At 42.0% G+C, this 22143-nt stretch overlaps 6 protein-coding genes across 10 annotated transcripts; 4 read left to right on the top strand and 2 right to left on the bottom strand.

Moving 5' to 3' along the window:
* Positions 1-66: 66 nt before the first annotated feature.
* On the bottom strand, positions 67-2207 carry LOC6549874 (microsomal glutathione S-transferase 1). 3 transcript variants are annotated; one of them, XM_026981908.1, is made up of 3 exons: positions 1283-1561; positions 159-493; positions 67-105 (listed from the first exon to the last, which is right to left on the bottom strand). In XM_026981908.1, exons 1-2 carry the CDS (start codon positions 1412-1414, stop codon positions 167-169), a joined length of 459 nt encoding a protein of 152 aa, XP_026837709.1. In that variant the 5' UTR covers positions 1415-1561; the 3' UTR covers positions 67-105; positions 159-166. The 3 variants fall into 3 exon arrangements, with proteins under 3 accessions (XP_026837709.1, XP_015011399.1, XP_001978655.2); XM_015155913.2 differs by lacking the exon at positions 1283-1561 and adding an exon at positions 2047-2207 and having other exon boundaries at positions 67-493; XM_001978619.3 differs by having other exon boundaries at positions 67-493.
* Positions 2208-3896: 1689 nt separating this feature from the next.
* On the top strand, positions 3897-4966 carry LOC6549873. The gene is made up of 3 exons (XM_001978618.3): positions 3897-4105; positions 4307-4430; positions 4550-4966. The coding sequence occupies exons 1-3, from the start codon at positions 4052-4054 to the stop codon at positions 4765-4767; spliced, it is 396 nt and encodes a 131-aa protein (XP_001978654.1). The 5' UTR covers positions 3897-4051; the 3' UTR covers positions 4768-4966.
* Positions 4967-5385: 419 nt separating this feature from the next.
* Positions 5386-8747, bottom strand: LOC6549872 (probable nuclear transport factor 2). Of its 2 annotated transcripts, none has more exons than XM_001978617.3 (4): positions 8445-8741; positions 7771-7842; positions 7600-7698; positions 5386-5718 (listed from the first exon to the last, which is right to left on the bottom strand). In XM_001978617.3, exons 1-4 carry the CDS (start codon positions 8550-8552, stop codon positions 5605-5607), a joined length of 393 nt encoding a protein of 130 aa, XP_001978653.2. In that variant the 5' UTR covers positions 8553-8741; the 3' UTR covers positions 5386-5604. The 2 variants fall into 2 exon arrangements, with proteins under 2 accessions (XP_001978653.2, XP_026837893.1); XM_026982092.1 differs by lacking the exon at positions 5386-5718 and adding an exon at positions 6601-6989 and having other exon boundaries at positions 8445-8747.
* A 371-nt stretch (positions 8748-9118) lies between these two features.
* Positions 9119-11033, top strand: LOC6549871 (oocyte zinc finger protein XlCOF28). Of its 2 annotated transcripts, none has more exons than XM_015155088.2 (2): positions 9119-9553; positions 9607-11033. In XM_015155088.2, the coding sequence occupies exon 2, from the start codon at positions 9996-9998 to the stop codon at positions 10881-10883; it is 888 nt and encodes a 295-aa protein (XP_015010574.1). In that variant the 5' UTR covers positions 9119-9553; positions 9607-9995; the 3' UTR covers positions 10884-11033. The 2 variants fall into 2 exon arrangements, with proteins under 2 accessions (XP_015010574.1, XP_001978652.1); XM_001978616.3 differs by having other exon boundaries at positions 9122-9553; positions 9618-11033.
* A 324-nt stretch (positions 11034-11357) lies between these two features.
* On the top strand, positions 11358-13603 carry LOC6549870 (glyoxalase domain-containing protein 4). The gene is made up of 4 exons (XM_001978615.3): positions 11358-11575; positions 11803-11852; positions 11932-12038; positions 12761-13603. Exons 1-4 carry the CDS (start codon positions 11480-11482, stop codon positions 13372-13374), a joined length of 867 nt encoding a protein of 288 aa, XP_001978651.1. The 5' UTR covers positions 11358-11479; the 3' UTR covers positions 13375-13603.
* Positions 13604-13695: 92 nt separating this feature from the next.
* On the top strand, positions 13696-16704 carry LOC6549869. Its single transcript, XM_001978614.3, has 3 exons — positions 13696-14792; positions 14900-15198; positions 15946-16704. The coding sequence occupies exons 1-3, from the start codon at positions 13791-13793 to the stop codon at positions 16427-16429; spliced, it is 1785 nt and encodes a 594-aa protein (XP_001978650.1). The 5' UTR covers positions 13696-13790; the 3' UTR covers positions 16430-16704.
* The last annotated feature ends 5439 nt before the right edge of the window (positions 16705-22143 follow it).

Genomic DNA, 22143 nt, shown 5'->3' with positions numbered 1-22143 from the left:
TATCGATATAAGATACTTTTAATTATTTGCCGTACTGAATATCCCAGCGAAGAAAGCACTCTGAAGTTGTGATCCAACAGCACCAAAGCCGAGGCAGGCGTAACTCTATATTTAAGGAATTCTTTATAAAATGGTTTAAAAAACAAGAAGGACTAGACCTATATGCTCAGAAGGCGGCCGAGGCGATGACCTGCAGGGCCATGTAGACGGTGGCGCCCAGGGCCACGAAGAAGGCGAGGGCTCGGGATGGCTGGGGCACCACGACCACGGCATAGACCAGTGTGTGGACGATGCGGGCGATGCCCACGGCGCGGAACAGGTTGATGGCTAGGAAGGCGGTCGGATCGGTCAGGACGTAGAGCAGACCGATGGCGAAGAAGGGCAGGATGTTCTCCAGGTCGTTGCGATGGGCACGGCGCACACGCTCCACGTTCGGGTCGTCAAACTTAACCTTCAGCTTGGGGGACATCAGATCCTCGGGGTTGGCGAAGGTCTGAAAACGAGGATAACGATTAGAACATCGAACAAAAGCAATGCATACTTTTTAATGTTTTGCCATTGGAAGTTCATATCACTTTGTACAACCCCCCAAAGTCCAAGTCTATATATGTACATACATAAACGCGTGATCAATTCAAACTAGACTTATCTATCTTATCTGTATCATATTAATTTCGCATATCTATAATCTGAAATACCAGCACACAGAGTAATGAGGTGTACCATTAAAAACATAGGTAAATTAAAATACATAAATCATAATTTCACAAGTAATAATAATAGCAGATTAAGCAACGCATAAGTTATTGATATTTGTATATATAATATAACAACAATCCTAAATATATTAAATATTATTTCAAATTTGTGGCTATCAGTTGCTAGAATCTAGGTGTTAAACCATTATCAAAAATAAAATATGATAAAGAAAAAAATGTATTACAATAGTAAAAGCTGCTTATGAGAGAGAATTCGTCACCGTATTCTGACATGTGTTCATGTTTACTGTAAGTTTTGCAAATTTTATATATAAAAATGTTGTATTTTTACAAGCTCATTTCACATAAAATTTCACTTGCAATTTCCAATCAGTTTTTAGTGACACATTTTGAGTATTAATAGCTTAAGTTATAGATTATCACCGTTGTTAGCTGAAATCGAATAACTTTCAACCTTACTAAATAGACTAATCTAATTCGTTAGATCCATTTAAACTTTCACTGGCGCGAGACTTTGACCCCACTGTGCGACCCGCTTCCCACCCCGCCCTCTTCCCCCTCACCTTCGTCTTGAACCGCTGAATGCCCGTCAGAAGGCTCATCAGCAGCATTTTGATCACCAAAACTCCGACCCAAAAGGTGAAACTCTTGAAGACGGGATTTGAGAGGCTGAGCAGTTCCACGGGGCTGGCCATTGTATGTGCTTTAACTATAACTTTATTATCTTTCTATTAAACTTTAAATGTCCGGATTCTACAACTTGTGCGTCCGCCGCTGAAATATAAAATGAGCGATACTCGCGTGTGCTTTTTTTTATACCGGCAAGCAAAAGCTCTCATTGCGGCGAAGGCGAATTGGTGAATTTAGCGGCGAAGGCAAGCCAGCTCAATGAAATGAAAGCGAACAGAAAGAGAGAGCGCTTTTTAAATTTGCACATTCAAAAAGGGAACAGAGTGCTTTTTGCAGTAAATTGAGAAAAATTATTATTTGCAAAAATGTGTGAAGAATACAGCAGCGGTCAAAATGGTAGAGCTGCACAAACAAAATACTGTATTTATTCCCTAGATCCGCAAGTACGTTAACAAAAGAAACTGTTTTGCTTAAAGTTCCGATACAAAAATATACGGCTTAAATTATATTTATAAATACTATATTAATTAAATATGTTACGTCTATCCAATGCCATCCAATTTCTAGTGTACATCTACAAAGGCCACCTTCAACTGACCGCGACTGTATGTACGAACATGCATCTTAACCCATTTGTCATGTAGCTACAATGTAGTTGACGCAGGATTGGGTTGATGTCTGTTAAAAGATAACTTACGGCCGTAAAGAAGCGCATCAGACCCGTGTAAATGCCCGCCGCGAAGATCTTGAGCACCAATATCGCCGACCATCCTAGGTAGCATCGGAACACCTGGTTCTCCAGAGATATGAGTGCGGGGTTAATCATTTCGATAGCTACAGGTGCGCTTGCATACTGAAATCGGTTGTAATCAGGTTGGGTTTGAAAACAGAAGCAGTTGATACCCTGTGCATTGGGTGTATTGATTTCGGTGTATTCGCGTTCTTAAAATTCCCAATTTGTTTTCGAACATAATGTTTACGCTCCATCACATAGATCAGCATAAAATATTTCTTGTAATCCAAGTTTTTTCTACATTACGGTGAAAGATTGCTTAGTCTTATATCTCCGAAGTATGTTTGTTTGTTATATCAAACCGTAAGATATATTCCGTAGCTCGCAACTACGTAAAACTAGTTTTGATGTCACTGTAAAGTAATGAGCGATTAACTTTTAATAGAACGACAATGGCATGGGAATTGCCGCTAATTACCGTCAAATTGCTGAGACAAAAAGCTTAGCAGAGCACAATTGGATTTCGTTCTAGTAGCAAAGTCTCGAAAAATGCATTTTCAAATTTGAAACAGAAAATACGGATTAATCAGAACATTTAAGCGATAAGAAGGGCTAAAAATAGTTCCGATGCGCACCTGTATGTGTTGGATCACTTCGAAAGTTGCCTTCCAGCTGATAAGCCTATCGTAAATCCCATTAAGTCGCTTCTGATAATAAATAAAATTATTCTTCAGGCATTGTTCTAAAAACACATATTTCTTGAAATTAGTAGGGCACTTGTAGTTGCTCAAGAAAAACCAATTCAGCCTGTGGCATGCATAATATATATCTTGATCAGCATCCACATCCAAGTCGATCGTACCATGTCCATTTATTTCCGCGTAATCTAGTTTATTAGCTTAAACCTAATGGGCAATGGGCTGCCTCTATCTATTGGAGGTAGTGCACTATCCATGTATAAGGCGAAACAGGCCAGTTTGGAAATGTGATTACTAATTACTTTTATAAAAACCGGACGGCTGATATCATTTAGCTGACTTGGAAGTGGCCGGATTGGGATAGCCTTTTATTTTTTTCACTTTAAATATTTTTTTTTCCCTTATAGTATTTTTGTTACTCTTGGTTTTTAAACTTAAAATATTTACAGTAAGAGAAACTATAGCTTATGAGAAAAAATTAAATATTTTTTTTAGAAAATATGATCTTTTTTTAAATTCTGTCTGACTTATACATCTCAATTGCTTTTCATCTGAATAATGTTGCGATTCCAACTTTACACACTAGTAATACTAATAATCAACTCTCCAGTTTTCATAAAGTTTATAAAAATAATGGCCTTACATTAATCATAAGTTGGAGAACCCCAAATGATATGTGTTCCATTATGCACTTGGTTGCCATCGGAAAATTGGCCCCAATTCCGCGAAATAGCTCCGATCTTGGGCTCCGAAGGTTAGGCAGCAAATTTGGGGTAATGGTAGTACGAATGCGAGCACAATGAGTCTGAGTCCATAGGGCCACTGCCCACTACCTACCCACTGGTCACTGCCCACTGGTCACTGCCCACTGGCCACCCACCGGCACAGAGCATGCATGCAGATAACGTCATTATGCTCCACTCAATCAAGCTGGAAGGGATGGGGGCTCGAGTGCAGCTGTCCACTTCAGAGATGGAACCGAGAGGCCCGGCTGGTGGACGTGGGCGGATGCACAGGGATGGGAACGAGAATGAAAAGCCTATTTCCTAAGTGTAATTAATTAATTTCGCTTACTGGGCCCAACTGCAGCCGCATTTTGCCTGCCATCTGACATCCATTCGAATCAGAATCAGTTTGTCCAGCGCTCTGCCGTCGCGAGCACGCTCCAAAGAGGCCAATCGGAAGAATTCGGAAGTTTCTTGAGTTGCGACACCCACATTTTCAAACTGGACCACATTTTCGAGGACTGTCAGCGGCAGCAATTTCACAAAATGTCTCACGGCGAGCGGAAGGGCCGCCTCAATGTGGTCAAGTTTCTGGAATTGGTAAAGGATTTATTTTTTTTCAAGTGATCCCACGAGACAACTTAAATAAAAACGCCAACAAATAAGGATACATAAACCAAGAACTCTAGAACTCTAGAAATGCAACGCGTATGCTAAAAAACTGCTTGGGAATTACAAGGCATCACGCAAAATTACAAATACAACAGGGTTCACACATGAAAATCCCCCTTACTTTTCCAGGGTTTTGCGATTGCGTGTCTAGTGCTCCACTTCTACAGCTTCAACGATCGCGACATAATGACATCGTTCCTGGCCACTGGCACCTTCACGGGCTATATCATAGTGGTCATCGGGGTCTTTGCAGGTATGCCTTAACAGTCCTCGTTCTTTTGGCGAGTACTAATACAAGCTATAATCATTTCAATTGCTCCGAAAACACACTTATGCGCAGAAAAATCTACTTAAGAAGACTCGAAATTGCAGGTGTTCTGATGCGGGCGCCCATACACAAGCGCATCGATATATTCTTCAGCGTCCTGGGATGCACCTTGTTCGTGGCCAGCGGTGTGTTCATCATAGAGGCCTGGGAGTTCTCCTTCCGGACCCGAACTCGGGATCTCGCCCTCATCAAGGCCTCGCTGTCCATCGTCAATGGGGTGCTGTTCGGATTCGATGCGGTGTTCACATTTCGCGACAAGTGAATCGTTCTGTTTCAGACGAAAACCACTGGCCAAATCCTGTGGAGCTTCTTTTGTATGCATTTAATAGCTTGTAAGGGTATACATTTCTTTCCGATTTAACTGGCCATGCCGCCAATCATACAAACAACCAAACTGTTAACGTTAATCTTTATATTTAAGTGTTTTTTTTTTTGTGTCTCAATAAAAAGTAATTCACCATCATACAAGAAAGCTAGAGTCAATACGCCCGACTGTGTGGTAGTCCCGGTACTCTGGTACTCGTTCAAAAAGCGGGACATCAGACACAATACATTTGCAATACGGGTATCTAAAATAGTGTTCATAATTACAGTACAAATAATTCAATTCGAAATATTAAAATGTCTGGAAAATCAATTTAAACTTAGGTGGTGAGTTGGCCAGCTGTTCCTGCTCATTTTCGGGGAATTCGAAATCCGAGCTGGTAGCTGGGCACATACCAAATTCGATAGCCCTAGCTAAATTAGATCGCGGGATGCAGGTGTTTGCGGAACATAGAACTCTGGGGGCCTCGTAGATCGTTGATCGTAAAACCAGAGTACCGGGCACAATGGGACACAAATGAAGGTGAGCTGGCGGCCCATTTTGTTGACATCGTAATAGTAGTTAGCGTTTAATTTCTTCTTTTTTTTATTGTGTGTTTTTTCTTGTTCTTGTTTTCTATTTGTTGATAGACGTGTGACCGCGCTTGGCTACGTTATTCCTTTTGTTGAGTTCCACCGCTGCGCTTGTTGTTATCGGCTGGCTGGGCATCTTTGGATGTCGATTGAGTGTGTGTATGGTGTTGAGTGGTATGCATGTGCAAGGAGCGGAGAGCTCCTAGGCAGAGTTGTGGATGTTGAGGCGGAAGATGTCGTGGGCCACGAAGAATGTTCCTGCGTTGGCCTTCAGGAAGAAGACCTGTGAGAAGGCGTGTGGTGGATCGTCATCGCACTGCAAGACAATGAAATCGAAAATGCTCGGAAAACAGTTCATTTTAAAGTCAATAACAAGCGTGCGAGAAAAAAACTTCAACGTTTTGGGTTAGAAATGAAAGGATTAACCACAGCTTCAAGCCAGGGGCAGGGGAAAAGGGTGCACAACTGGCAGTCGATTGATCGTGTGCAGGTGCGTGTTCACTGTACAGGGGTCGCTCGATAAATGGAACTCGGCTCTCTGACATTTTTATGTGCGAGCAAAAATATTTTTCTGAAAACTTATGAAGTCTGCGGATTTTCTCATCTATTTGATATCAGTTTCATTGAAAATTGAACAAATGCTCTATTATGATAGAATACAAAATTACACAAGTTCAATGTGAAAATGGTTTAGATCTTCCTAATTTACATATAAATTAAGTATTGCGCATAGCTAAAAATAGAGTTGTAATTTTAAGGCAAATTAGGAAGCTATGAACAATTTGGAATATTTAGAATTTGCTTCTTCGAGTTGTTGAATCGGGAGCTAAAAGGACAATATGCAAGTTAAGGCTAGTTAATTGGTATTGTGCTTTGGAACAGATGAAAAATAGTATTAAAAACAATTGAGAGTTAATCAGTGAGTTTTCAAGCATTTAAAAATATAAAGAAAGCATATTCGTTTTAAGTCCGTTTAGTTGGAAATGTAAAGCAAAATATTAAAAACTTGTATGTAGAGGTTACAAAATTCGTTTGTGTTACAGTAGCATTGCAATATTAGGAAGTTCCAGTTCCCCAGCGACCAACCCAAGTGGTTAGAAAGAACTAATCCAACTCAAAATCAACGAAAACCATGCACGAAACGAAATGCGCAACATTTTGAATCGGTTAATTATCGTTGGGCATTCACGTACTGTGAGGATAATTAGAAGAGATTCGACAACGACGAGACGCCAGGGATAAATATTTTTGTATTTGTGGGCGGAGTGGGCGTGGCTGGGCGGCATAAGGTCGACAAACAGCAGAACTATCTTATCGCTTAGATATTGCTTTCTTTCGTTTTTTAACTGGGTCTTGTCTCGTCTCTGCTGGCTGATCGTTTGGCTGCTGATCTCGATCTCTATCTCGATTAACACATTGTACATGGCCGGGCGCTGGAGTCTGTAGACTGGGCGTGGCGGATCGGTATCGATGGTGCTACACATCGTGCAGCGACAGCCGAAATATATCGTGCTGCACAAAGAAACTGCCGCCCACCGGCTTCAATACGAAGGTCTGAATGTAGGCATGCGGCTGATCCTCGTCGGTCTGCATTGGTTTTAACATTTGGGATTCGTTTTGTAATAACCAGAGTTGAGATATACGATTCAGGTGGCTTATATGGACTAATCGATGCAGCGGCGGTCGGCAAATAGCACTGCCCTTACGACTTTACGGAAGCAGGATGAATGATTTTATATCTACAGTGATGAGCGATTGAATTTTGTTTGTAGCTCTCTAAAAGACACATATTTTTAGCAATACGGTATCATAAAAAACATTGACGCAATTATTCCTTATATCGATTTCATTTTTTTAATTAATGTATATTCCAATGGAAATTATGGTCAAAAATATGCATATGTATCTTAGAATGAAGAATAAAAATGTGGCATGCTAAATCAAGCGTATACAAAGCTGATGATAATACAAATAAAGTGGAAACAGAGCGAAACAAAAATATTTTTCTTACGTAAAAAGTCATAACAAAAAATTTTAGTGGTTCTATATGTTGCAAATATGATTCTCAAGCATTTGTGTGTTGAAAAAACCCAAAAGTAGATTGGCAAATTAAAAAGTAGAGCGATTCATTTGATCGGCAGTGCTAATATTGTAACCGCCGCCGCAGGCATTTTTGTTTATGAGAATGCTGTTTTACCTGCAGTCTTCCAAGGACGTTGATCAAAACCCCGCCATCGAAAGTAGGCTGCGAGTCCACTGTGGTTATCACTCTGTTAATCTTCTGAAAGCTCAGACTCTGCAGGAATACAAGGGGTATGTGAGTATACATATACATATATTTTGAATAGTGCATATAATCAGAACTTACCTGAACTTTTTCCAGAATCTTGGGCGCGCCCTGAATTTGGTGGCCTTCAAAGGTCATGAACGAGTCGGTAGCCTGCAAGTATAAAATATGTGTAAGTACGGAGAAGAAAGATGTAATATTATCAAATACTACAATTTGTAATATTTCAATTTTAAAAGAGTTTTAACAGATGTTGCTATTTTATATACTTTTGATTGGCATTTAAAATGGTTTCTCTGGTCCAAAATCAATTAATTTTTTCCAAGTTATTGGTACAATTTGCTCAGTGCCTTTTTGTATATTTTTTGGGTTCTATCGTGCTGGCCTCAGTTGTATGTTGGCCATATATTTCGTATGTGTGTATTTATTTATGCGAGCATGGGCGTAATGTGTCACCCGAAACTTCGAGAATCGAACGCTGCTTCCCCTCCCTCTATCACCATTTCATCCTATTCTCCCGATATCGCGATATGCCGGCCATATATCTCCAGCTGCCTTTTCGCGCTCTTTTTCGCATTGCAACAGTTTCTTTATTCATTTTTTGCTGCAAGGAGGCGGAATTTTTCAAGGGCGCGCCGCGCGTCACCTGTGCGTGTGAGGGGGATGGCAAGAGATAAATGCGTAGGTGCAAGAGGGGACGGGGATAAAGGAGAGATGAAAGGCGACGAGCAAAAGCGCAAAGCAACAACACTTACGCTGTAGAAATTAACCACGTTCGCCCGATTCGCCGGGTCATCGAATATCCCATAGAACTGCTGCACAAATCCCTTGCCAATGTCCTCGTACTGCGGGTTCAGCGACATTTCACTTGAAGGATAGGCGGTGCGCTCAGAGGTTATTGGGGAATCCGATCCGATCCGATCGCGGCGACACGAAAAATGTGAAACAAAATCAAATGAAATCAACCGAATTTGTTCAGATCAGCACTCGTTGTTAGGGCTGGAATAACATTGATTTCTATGAAACACAATCGATGGTTCCTACTTGCTAAATATCGATAACAGCGCACCAACCAGTGTTGATATACAACGTGCAAGTGTTGTAAATATCGTATTGTCTTTCCGGGTTCATTTATCTTAAATATGGAAACGTTTGTATATGGACAATTTCCTGAAAGGTATTGTTAAATGCAAGGTGTATACCATATAATGACTTCAACAATTTAATACACAAAACATCTTACCTAGATTTATTCTGATAAATATATCCACCACAATTTATTACATTTTAATTTTAATTTAAAAATGCCCCAAAAACTAACCGTTACCATTATTATAATTTATTGCAATTTGTAATAAGTTCTTGTTATTATTATCTTGTTATTTGACATTTTCTGCACATATTCTGAGGAATTTGCTAGATTGGTAACGATGTTGGTAAGAGTGACCATCAAGTGCAGCGCAACAGGTGTCGCCCGCTCTGGTCACACTGGCAGCGAGTGTGCATCGCAGCCGGAAATTTTGGGAGGCGGAAAAAAAGGACTGGTGTTCCACGTAGAGGCATTGCATTTGGCGCAGCACGATTCGTAGCGATGTTCAACACATTTACGGACCTCGCCCGCCTGTGCAGGATTTGCCTGCGTCATCTGCGGGATCGCGACACCCAGTGCCCCGATCCGCGACTCGTCGCGCTTCTGCAGAAGTTCCTGGACATCGACATTCTCCAGCAGCCGCAGGGATTTCCCACGGAGATCTGCAACCTGTGCCACAACGCGTTGGCCTACTTTGAGGAGCTGCGCCAAGTGGCCAGGGAATCCAGCCAGAAGCTTAGCGAATGGCAGCCAATGGACATTGCGGTCGACAGGGTGGATATATATGCACATTTCGGCTTGTTAAGCCTGGATTAATACTTTCTTAGGGCTTTCGTAGGTGAAGGAGGAGCCGCCGGACGAAGGACTCGGGGAAAACCCAGAGGAAAAGCAGCAGGAACTGGAGGAAGAGCAGGAAAAGCGTTCGGATGACCTGCAGGTAGAGCTTGTGGAGAAGCAGGAGAATCAGCAGGAGCTTCTCGACGACCGGGAGGATGAGGAGTATCCAGATGAGTACCAGAACAGCCAGCAACAGCTTAGTCAAACCGCTGGCAGCAAACGCCGCGCTGGCCTGGCCTGCAATCAGTGCGGCAAGCAGGTGTACAAGCTACCGTACTTGGAGGCCCACATCCGCAGCGTCCATGAGGGCTACTCAAAACCGTTCTTGTGTCGCAGCTGTGACAAATGCTTCACTCGCTACGAGCAGCTGCGCTCCCACATGCGCAATGCCCATCCCCAGCTGGAGCAACTGCAGCAGGAGTTGCGCGACCTCATCTGCGAGCTGTGCAACCGGCAGTATAGCACGAAGAATGCCTTGGGCGAGCACCTGAAGCGCCATGCCCAGCGCAAGGAGCACGTGTGCGAGCACTGTGGCGTGGCCAAGGTGACCAGAACGGAGCTACTTACCCACCTGCGCACTCACAATCCCACCTGGGAGCGCTTCAAGTGCGAGCAGTGTCCGCAACTGTTTCGCCACAAGAGCGCCATTAGTCGGCACGTCCGTGTGGTCCACGAGGGTCAGCGGAGGTTCCAGTGCGGTCATTGCGAGAAAAAGTTTGGCACGCATGCCTCGCAGGTGCGCCACGAGCGGTTGCACACGGAATCCACGGGCTCAGGAGAGGCGGCCAAGGAATGGCCCTTCGCCTGTGTTCACTGCCACAAACTGTGCGTTTCGCGACAAAACCTTGAGCTGCACCTACGAAGGCATCGCATGCGAAAGACGCACAGAAAAAGAATGGAGCAGAGTAAGGAGAGTGAGAAGCAGGAGCACGGCCGTGTGCAGGATCAGGATCAGGAGGCTCGGGCAGCCCATCAAGAGCAGCTTCGCAAGAAGAAAAAGCCACGGCGGAGCGATCTCTCCATGGAAAGCCACCCAAACGAGGCAACCGAGCAGGCGAGCAAGCGGCAGAATGGGAGTCAACGAGGTGGAGAGTCCCACAATCCAGAGCATGATCCGCTGGGGGAAAGGCAATGCAAACTAGAGCAGGGGGATGCACTCGATCCGGAATGGCAGCACAAATTAGAGCAGGACGCAGAATCGCAAATCATGGTGCGAATGGAAGAGCAGTTCCACGATTATAAACTAAGCCCTTCGAAAGACTTATGATCAACTATAACCATCCATTTATATCCGATGTGCTGAGTGTTTTATGTTTTGTGGTGTTTATTAGCGAAAATTGTTAAATATCTTACTTTCAAGACGTTTTAGCGTCGCTACTACAATGTATTAAATAGTTTTATGTACCCGTTTACTAAACATTTTAAGTTATTGGGGTTCCGTTTCCTTTATATTTTTAAAATATCCTTGGAAAACAAAATTGTTGATAATTGATTCAATATTTAAATGTAATAATAACTTAACAGTGTATTTAGTCGAGCTTAAAATCGTTTTGGTCACAAAACTTTAATTCCAAACTTTTGTATCGTGATAATTTTTACCCCTTGCGGTTAATCGGCAAAAAGCGCTTTTAAGTAAAAGAGACTTATGATATGTCAAAAAAAAATAAAATAAAAGTTACAGTGAATTTAAATTAATTATTGTTCGAGTTATCTAAACAAATCAACTAAAAAATCCCAAAGCTCCCGTCGCTAGGAATATTTGGCGCTCTGCGTACGGTCACACTGAATCGGAATGTACATAAACAAGTCCAAATTTCGATCGGAAAACACTTGCTTAATAAACGTCAACTGATAAACGCAAAAATGTCGGCCATTTCGGGACGTGCCCTGCACTATGTATTCAAAATTGGAGATCGAGCGAAAAACTCCTTTTTCTTTCGCCAAATCTTGGGAATGTCGGTGAGCGGGGTGGGATGGGGATATCGTCGGAAATCGGCAGACTTCCTTATCGCAAGTTGTTGTGTCTGGCTGTAGTTTTATCTGGACTACGTGTCAACGACGCGCGGCTGCTAATTAAAAAGCCCAGATGCCCGATAATGTCATATAATGACTGTGTTAAAATTTATTTTTTCTCCTATCATTGTTGCTCTCTTCTATCGCCATCTCGCTTGATCGCACGGCAACAGGTGCTGCGGCATGAGGAGTTCAAGGAGGGCTGCGACGCCGCTTGCAACGGGTGAGTGCGAGGGAGACCACTACGTGCATATGTCGGAAAGTTGCGACAGGACTAACCGGTAATCGTTAACCCTTCACAGGCCCTACGACAACCGGTGGAGCAAAACAATGGTGGGTTATGGACCCGAAAGTTCGCATTTCGTCATCGAACTCACGTATAACTATGGAGTGAGCAGCTACGAAATCGGTAAGACTCATACCAGATAAATATGTTCGGCTCATGTAAGGTTCCTGATTGTCCTGAGTGCAGGCGGTACCGTTTTAACCCGTACACGGGTTAAAACCGCCCTATAATACTTAATTTTTTTAGATGTTTGAATCAGACATTAAAGCGATTTTAAAAAGAAATGGAAGCTAAAAAGTTTGAAACTGCAGAGATAATATATTTAAGCTTTAAGAAGTCATTCGTAATACATATCTGTATTATGTACATATATACATAAGTCGCAAAAACTTGCAACATGATACATCTCAAAAATTATTTATTTTATTTTCCATATTATTAAATCGAACACTTGTCAAATTGTATCTCCGACAACTTTGTAATTAAGTGTTTCACTATTAATAGCTATACAATAAGTGACTGGGCATAATTCCGCAAAGATAGTAGGTTATTAATCTTTTGCTTTATGAATACGCAAATAGTTATCTGTGAGTAGGTTGTTAGTAATTTTATTTAAAGCCGCCTTGAACATTTCTGTTCATCGCAAAATTAACTGATAAGGAACATTTGAGAGCTGCATGATCAATACCAAGATATTGGAAAAACCACTACAAGAATTGAAGAACCAGCTATATTGCTTAATCACCTTTAGAGACAAGAATAAATATTTGTCTTTTAATTAATTTGCCAGTTATTTGTAATATTTCACAAATCATGTTATTTAATACCTATTCTTTTCGATTCAGGCAACGATTTCGGGGGCGTGACCATACACTCCAAGGATATCCTTTCTCGGGCCGCCGAGCACTCGTATCCAGTGACACAGGTAGCTGGAAAAGCCGGCAGTCTGCTGATCTCACCCGATGGCTATAAGTTCTATGTGATCGATCAGCCGTCCGCTGGCTCCGATCCTGTCCAATCGGTGGAGCTGAATGTGAGCAATCTTCAGAACTCGCGCAAGTACTGGCACGATTTGCTGCAACTGAAAGTTATCGAGGAGAGCGAAGCAAGCCTGCGTTTGAGTTACGGCGAACAGCAGGCTTCACTGGAGATCACCCAGATCGCAGAGCCAATCAATAGAGCCAAGGCTTATGGACGAATTGCCTTCGCCATACCGGCAGCCCAGCAACCGCCGCTCCACGAGGCGGTTAAGGCAGCTGGCGGCGCCATTCTAACGCCCCTGATTACCTTGGATACACCGGGAAAGGCCACCGTTTCGGTGGTCATTCTCGGCGATCCCGATGGTCATGAGATCTGCTTCGTCGACGAGGAAGGTTTTGGCCAGCTATCTCAGGTGGAGTCCGATGGCGAACAACGACTGGACAGGTACATCGAAAAGGATCCCTTCCAACAGAAGTGATTCTCCCAGCGATCCTGAGCACTGATATTTGTACACAGCACCTTTTGTATTTGGAATTTGTATTGCTCTAAATGGTTAATAGTTGTCTTCAACGGAGATATTACACGTTTAAAATGTTATTATAAAATACTTACGCTCGTTCTTGTTTTGTTTACTCGGCCTTAAGTACTTATATTTCATTACATAAACTGTCGATAAACTTTTGCGTCGTCCATTGCGTACAGGAAAATGTGTTAATACTGCTTTATTTTTATGATACTCGATCAAGTACCCGAGATTTTTTATTCATTTTCATTTCAGTTTTAGGAGAGACAAATTCGTTTCGTTTCCATTTTTTGTAGCATTTATTTTTTAGGGTGTTCCCTGAATTTATTTTTATTTTTTTTACTTGAGCGACGAGGAGAAGTTGGTGCGTAATGAAGGACTTGAGTCAATCGGCACCGGCGGGTCTTTTGGTGGCAGACCTGAAGCCTTGGGAAACCTTCGACTGGCCACCGGAGCAGCAGCGTTGGATCTACCGCAGTTGGGGTCAGTACTTTGCGAGGATGAGGAAGAACAGCTTTGCCCAGACGTATTTCGACAAGTGCATCACGGAGAATGAGGGTGTGGATCACAATGCTCTATATCTGCGCAGCAAGTTCAAGAGATCGGTGGGCCTGACGCAGGGCGCCTTGGAGGATAGTTTGAGGGCCACGGAGGTGAGGCAGGTGTGGGACGCGAATGTGTCCATGGAGCTGGCAGATGCCCTCTACGATTTGAATCGGCTGGAGGAGAACAAGACCCTGCTGCACGACAATGTCCGTCGGCATGCGGGCACCGCACTGAAGGGCTTCGAGAATCGCCTTCTGCTGGTAGATGAGAATCTGAAGGATTGCACGGGCTTCAGCCTGGCGAACTTCTTCATGGAGCACTCCTCGCAGCTGCCGGGCTTCTATGATAACCAGAAGAATGAGCTGCGAAAGGCCGACACGCGGCCGCTCTGGAAAATCCTCAAGGAGCGAAAAGAGTGTGATGTCCAGAGCAGAATCGATCTCAAGGAGGAGATGCTCTCCCCCCTGGAAACCGAGCGTAGGCGTCGCAAGACCAAGATCTTTTATCAAAACTATCTGGGTCGCAATTGGACCGATTTCATCTTTCTGAAAACACTTCGCCGGCATCCCAACTGCCTTCTGGACAATAATTTCGGCTCCTCGCCGGACCGCACCAAGTATCTGGAGTATTCGTTCCGGCGCCTGAAGACCTTCACACGGATGCTCCAGGCAAGGAGACCCATGTATAATGAGTACTTTCAGCGCAATTTCCGCGTAGAAGCTCGCATGCGGGACGCCAACTTGTTCAGGATTCAGTACCAGACCAGGCGCAACATGCTGAGCATCCTGCGGACCATTAAGTTGCTGAGGAGAAGGAATGACATCAAGGTGAGCTACGGTCGGTCGTGAGTTTTAGAACCATAAGCAGCCGGTTCACAATAAGATTTGAATGCATCCACAATCGCCTGTTGTGAAAACATACCACCTAATTACAGCGGCTGCGCAAGTTCGTCGAGGATGTGATGGGCAACTACGTGGTCATCAAGACCAACCGGCTGATGCCCTGGAAGGCGGAGTTCATGAACGAGGTGTACAACAACCTGGCCCTCAGCTTGTGCGAGGGATACCGCCTGCCGGCCACGCGGGTCACGCCCTACGACAAGGGCGCCATGTGCCAGCTGCTCAACATACAGGTGGCCAAGCCCCTGGAGCACACGGAGTTCATCTTCGGGGATCGGTCCACCTACTCCTATGCCGGCCTCGACAAGCAGAGCACCGATCGATTGGCAGACCAGTGAGTGTTTGTGATTTCCAACCCATTTTTGGGCGTACCGTCCAAATCAAAAATCAAAAAGAAAATATTCTTAGGAATTACCAAACACTGTAGCACACAATTGAGTAGAAATCAAAATTAATGTTGTATTTGCTAAAACATGTAGGTGGATAAGCTCTCTTTATGCCCCTTAAATGGCCAAAAAATATCTATTTCTGAGATATTTCTTTAAAAATTGATTTAATGAATAGTATTTAATGAATAATGAAGGATCTGTACATCTTAATATTGTATCTTAACATCACAGGGTGGGGAAATATTCTTAAGAATTACCAAACACTATCGCAAACAATTGAGTAGAAATCAAAATGAATGTTGCATTTGCTAAAACTCTTTTTATGCCCCTTAAATGATGATTTATGCCCCTTATTTCTGAGATATTTCTTTAAAAATTGATTTAATGAATAGTATTTAATAAATAATAATATTTAGTGAAATTGGAGATACTTAAGTATTCTTAAGTTAAGTTTGTTCCCAAAAAGTTGCATGTGTAAATGATGTATTAAAATGTAAATTCTCTAGAGATTTGAAAGTACAGGTGAACGTGTTTAAAAGAATGCTACAAATAATGCTTTTTGGTAGATAGAATTCATAATGAATTGTATTGTATAAAGAATTGTATTAGATTTTTATTGCAGTTACTGCCAGTTAGTCGAACATTGCCCTTTTGGAAAATATATACTCAAATAAGTGAGATTTCGCCCACAGAAACCACGTGGAGTATCTGGAGAAACGGCTGCTCTTCGCCCGCCTGCCGATTGAAAGGAGCTACTTGCTCCACGAGCTGGCCGATCTGCACATGCAGAAGAATCACTTTGTGCAGAGCCTGTCCTACGCCCAGAAGTCCATCGAGGAGGCCAGGGTATGCAATAGTCGGATCTGGGAGTTCCTCAGCACCATGCTGATGGCCAAGTCGCACGCCGTGCTCCACAAGTACGAGCGCCAAACGGAGGTGCTCAATTCCGCCTACAATCTGGCCACCCAGCTCAAGTCGCCCCAACTGTGCACCTTCATCGAACTGTGCCGCATGCTGAACAAGGACTACATCACGCTACGCAAGATGTCCCAACTGGTGACCACCAAACGACTGCGCACGAAAATCTCCAACAGGTCCAGTTTTTTCAGCTCACCCACCTATTCGCCCAACTATTTGGATATCAAAAAGGAAGAGGATGGTTCTTTGCCCGCCTAAGTCGACGGATTGGATGGAAGGCACTGCTTTTAGGTAGTGCTTAAAGGCAGATCCTTCTATTCGAACCGTCGGCTTTGGCAAGGCCAAGTGGCAGCCACCAAGTCTAGTTCCTCCCAGAAATCTTAAAGATACATCCTAAACTAGATGACAGACCTTCTTTGTACATTACATAATGTAACTAAATCATAAAAATGCAATGAAAAAACCAAATCCTACAAATATATCTAAAGTTAAGCGTACTAATCCTAATTGTTTTGTTATTGTAATGACACTATTTGCAGATTTATTTGTTTACCGAAGACACATTGTATTCAATAAAGACCTTCGAAAATGTATGACTAAAAATCGAGCACCTACCCCATTGGCATGTAAAATTATCCGAAATTAAAATGTCACTGGCCCATATTTGAATACAAATGAACGGCATAAATAAAGTAAGCAAAGTGTAGTCGCTGTAAAAACTATTAAATGGGCCAACAAAATCAATGGCAATGACATAAAACTAACATCAAAATAAAATCATTTAAAAAAGCATAACAATTAAAAATCACCATATCGCATTTCGACCAGATTATAACAATAACAAAACAAGTTTTTTTTGCCATCTGCACTTATTTTTAGTCAACCGAAATACAATCTAAACAAAATTCCGAACGGTCCTGGCATAAAAAATTTGTTTTCACACTCTTAAATTATTTATGTTCGATGGGGCGGGGGGAGGTACACGATTGCACTTGACTCCAATTTGGCCAATACCCCACACCCCCCTCCCCGCACGCCTGACCTAGCCCAACTAGAGACTACGATTTGCATATTTTGTTGCTACCATCGTTGTTATTTTTGCCATTTCTCGTCGTTGTTGTCAGCATTGAATTGTCGCATGTTGGCCAGGGTTGGGAACTGCAAGCTGAAAACTGAAAACTGCAAACTGGAACTGGGCCTGAAAGAGAAATTACATTTTATTTTGTCGCATGTCGCGGATGCCCAACAACAACGGCAAAAAGCGCATTGAAATGGGGGATACGAAGTTCACAAATAGTAGATACTCTTGTATTTGCGAACTGAAGATATTGATTTTAGCCCGGCATCTTAGTTGGTGTCGCTTGGATTGGAGTTTCATTCATTGGTGAAATTCATCTGCAATTCAATACAAAGCTGGGAAATAAAAGATACTCTGTTTATTCAATGCCCTTAATACATATTTTTTTCTTTTTATTATTAGTTGGTGTCGCTTGAATTGGAGTTTCATTCATTGGTGAAATTCATCTCCAATTCACTATATACTTGTAATAATATCCGTACATATTAATACTCTTCCTAAGGAAAAGTGGGGATACGAAGTTCGGAAATAAAAGATACTCTGTTTATTCAATGCCCTTAATACATATTCATTTTCTCTTTATTATTAGTTGGTGTCGCTTGAATTGGAGTTTCATTCATTGGTGAAATTCATCTTCAATTCTTTCCATTCTTGTATTAATATCCGTACATCCTAATACCCTTCTCAAGGGAAAGGGGGGATACAAAGTTGGGAAATAAAAGATACTCTGTTTATTCAATGCCCTTAATACATATTCATTTTCTCTTTATTATTAGTTGGTGTCGCTTGAATTGGAGTTTCATTCATTGGTGAAATTCATCTTCAATTCTTTCCATTCTTGTATTAATATCCGTACATCCTAATACCCTTCTCAAGGGAAAGGGGGGATACAAAGTTGGGAAATAAAAGATACTCTGTTTATTCAATGCCCTTAATACATATTCTTTTCTTTTTATTATTAGTTGGTGTCGCTTGAATTTGAGTTTTATTCATTGGTGAAATTCATCTTCAATTCTTTCCATTCTTGAAATAATATCCGTACATCTTATTACCATTCTTAAGGGAAAGGGGGGATACAAAATTGTATATTTATAGTGACAATATTGATAGAATCTTGGAATGTTTAGTTGGTGTCGCCTTTATTGGAGTAATATTGGTAATATTTTACTGAAATTTGTTTATGTTCTTATAATAATATATATTTTATTACTCTTCTCCAGTATATTATTATTTTTGTATAACTATATGTTTTTGCATACTCTTTACCTAGAATAAATATAGGAGGAGGCATAAAATTCACCAGTAAAGATGTCTGAAACAATGCATCGTACTCTTGGTCTCAATATACTTTGTAGCATGCTTTTTGGCACTTTTTAATTTGAAATTGGAGGTAATTTTGTTGTTTTTGCATTAATGCAACAACTTTAATTGAGGCTTTCAACGAAATTAGTTGCGGATTCAAGTGGCATACCTTTTCTAAGAGTATGGAAACATTCAAAATATGCAAAAGAGCAAATGCGTCTATAAATGCAACGACAACAAATATTTTATTGTGTCAATGCTGGCCAAGAGGCAGTGCAAAAAGGGCTGGGGGGAGGGGGTGCGACAACGGGGGGCATTTTCAGGCAGTTCCCAAGTGGCCAAAACAAATGCACCAAGTTCGAGTTTGGCCTGGTGGCACATGGCACACATAGCAGCTCATTATGCCAGTTGCCATTAAAAGTGAAAGAGAAACCTGCCCAAGGACCCCACAGAACCTCTCCGCCCTTCTCCCCACCATTTTTTTTCCCCGCAGACACTGAGAGAAATTGCCAGAGGCGCCCTTACCCCCAACCCATCCCCAAGCGCCGCCTCACCTTGCACTTCAATCAGCTGCCATCGCCAAGACGCGAAGGCAATCAACAAGCTCGAAACTCGAAGCTTGCGGCTCCCTTCGCCTTTGTATTTACTTTTTTCATTTTTTTACCGACAAGGAAACCTTATTGGCCAAATTGGGGTCAGCAGAAGAAGGTCGCGATAACAGCGCAAATAATTGGTAATGGCAGCGCCACCAGAAGCCGGCCAAATTGCATCGAACGTTAAGGCATCTGAGCCAGATTTTCGGGTTTGCCTGCAAGTCATTCGGAATTCCCCACTGACGGAGCCAGTACTTATATTCTTTTTGGCCACCAGTCGCTGGTTTTCGGCCCCCACTGTTTAATGTGTGGAAAATGGCTTTGGAGGTGCATACAATATTGCATTGATTGCCGCGATGACTTCTGTTTGGGAGTTTATATCTTGATACTTGAGTATACTTGAGTATACGAATACCATTCTTCTTTGAATCGAATCCATGACGCTACCAAGTTCTAATTGAACTGTTGCATACTATTAGGCACCTTGTGTATGATTTTAAAACGCGTAACGATTGAGATGTGTCAATTGTTGCTTTATTGGAGTGATATTTGTGCAACCTATATCGGTATCGTCATTATAGTTATTGCTCTAATTTTCCTAGATTCTAATTCGCAAAAAATTTTATTACAAGTACTTTACATCAGTTCTTTTTGTTTATTCATGTTTTTGTTTTAGTTTACTTAAACATTTTAGTTCGTATTTGTTGGTTATTGTGTTTTGTTTATAGTGTTTTGTTTAAATGTATCCCCATATATCCCCATGTATAAGTGAAAAGTGTATATTCGATTCTTTAAAAAGTTTGTAACATGTTGAAGAAGGCTTTCCGATCTTCTTAATCAAGGGTTAGTAGGTCTTGCCTTGTCCGTATATTTGTCCGTCCGTATAATTAATTAGATTTAATTAGATTTAGAGCTTTGATATTATACTAACTTTGATATTCTAGTAACGGCAACGAAGTTTTTTATTTATTTATATTATATATTCCGAGTAAACTTTAGTAGACACCTGAAGGTATAAATCTATAGGTACATGTATAGATGTATTTATGTATTTCAGATTATGTATCTGAAATTGAGAAACTGTTATATAAATATGTAATTTTTTACCTCATGTTTCATGATAATAAGTGACTACTATTATTTTAGTTATTCTAAAAACAACTCCGTTTAAGTGTTTTCCCACTTTTTTTCAGGATTTGTATCGTCGGGTACTTGAATTGCAATATTTTGATGTAATACTTTTTTTGCTCTATATGTTTTGTGTTCAAAATGTCTGCTGTTGCTGTATTTCACAGAATATTTAATTGGTGTAATCGGCTGGCATGCTAATTGGTTAAAACTGCCTTAGGAGTCGCAGTAAGTAAATGGGAATAATTTGTCTAAGAAACTATGCTACCATGTGGATATGTTAAATTAGAGCACGCTGCTCTGAACTCAAACAGGTGCACCAATTTAAGGCTACCGCAAATTTCGTGGCAAGCACTTGATAATAATTTCACCTCACACTTTTCCTGAACTTTTCCTTTCGACTTTTTCAACTTTTCTCCCTCTGCACGCTGCAACTTTTCAGCTGCAGTTGTTGGCGTTGGTGTTGGTGTTGGTGTGATTGTTGTGGTGTTGTTGTTGATGGTGTTACTGCTGCCATTCGCAACTAATTTACGACTGCCCGTCGCGCTGGGAAGACTCTCCAAAGACTGCGGCAATTGTCGGGCAATCCCTGCAGCAACCCGCCGACCCCTGACCCCCCTGACCCCTGACCCCCAACCCCCGACCCCTGACCAACCACTCCTTCTTAACACCCTGCACCGCAAAGTTAAATGAATGTGGTGGTGGCCGGCAAAATATGCTACAAGTAAGCCATGAAAATAAATGCCCAAAAATGCAACTAGAAATTATAGTATACCCGTGCACCCGGCAAATGGCGAGTGGCGAGTGGCGAATGGCGAATGGCGAATGGCGAGTAGGCGTTGCTCGCATTAAGTGTCCCCAATAGAGCAAAATAAAAGAAGCAAAAACAGCAATAAAAATGGGGAAAAAATAAAAATAAAATTAAACGGCGATGAAATGTCGGCCGTTGAACTCAAAGCACACACATTCGATGTGGCTGGGAGAGAAAGGCTACCAAGGTGCCATTAGAGCCATTTGAGCCATTAGAGTTGGCAAACTTGAGCCGCACCATCATGCCGATGATGCAGCAAAACTAATAAAATTAAATTATTATGTAAAATGCAAATAAAATAATATGCAAATCGAATTCGAGCCACCCCCCTCGAGCAGCAACGGGCGAACTGGGAGCCATGGAGCCATGAGTAATCACAGACGCAGAGCCAAAAACAGGGCAAATAAACACATAAATAAATCAAAAATGGACTACGACAAATCTCGGTTGGCCCAAAGCAGACGGAGAGCAGCGAGCAGCGAGCAGCGAGCAGCATTAAAATATGGCCAATAATAAGCGAAATATCCATGTGATATATCCCACTTCTCCCGACTCCGGCCAACCCTCCAAACAACATGCCGCAGTTCGGGCTGGACTAAATGGGTAATACGAGCAGGGAGTTTGGAGTCCGGAGGTGGAGGTGGAACTGAGGAAGACCCATCACGCATGTGGATCTCAACTGGTTAGTACTCAGTGAATCGATGGTAGAAAATGCTAGTAAAGTGTCCAAAAGATACCTTTTTAGTTTCAAAGCAAGCACTTTTTATAGCATACTTTCAGACACGTGATCAACGTTTTGATCGCTAGCTTAGTGCATATTAGGTCATATGTCTTATATGCCCCGTTTCGCTACCCTTGGCCATACTTTTGCCTAATTTTTTCAGGGGAAATAAAAGATATCTGTGAAAGGCAAGCCAAAATTCGACTTGCACACACAAATACAGTCGCAGACATTTTCGTAATCAACATAAAATCCAATCATCCGTCATGAACAGTAAAAGCAGCAAAGGGCTGTCCATTCCGGGCACCCCCCTCCCCCCACCACCCACCGGAAAGTCAC

The sequence above is a fragment of the Drosophila erecta genome, unplaced genomic scaffold, assembly GCF_003286155.1.
Source record: "Drosophila erecta strain 14021-0224.00,06,07 unplaced genomic scaffold, DereRS2 tig00000126-arrow-pilon, whole genome shotgun sequence".
Classification (NCBI taxonomy): domain Eukaryota; kingdom Metazoa; phylum Arthropoda; class Insecta; order Diptera; family Drosophilidae; genus Drosophila; species Drosophila erecta.
Note: the sequence above shows the minus strand (reverse complement) of the source record. Positions and strands in the feature narration are given on the sequence as shown.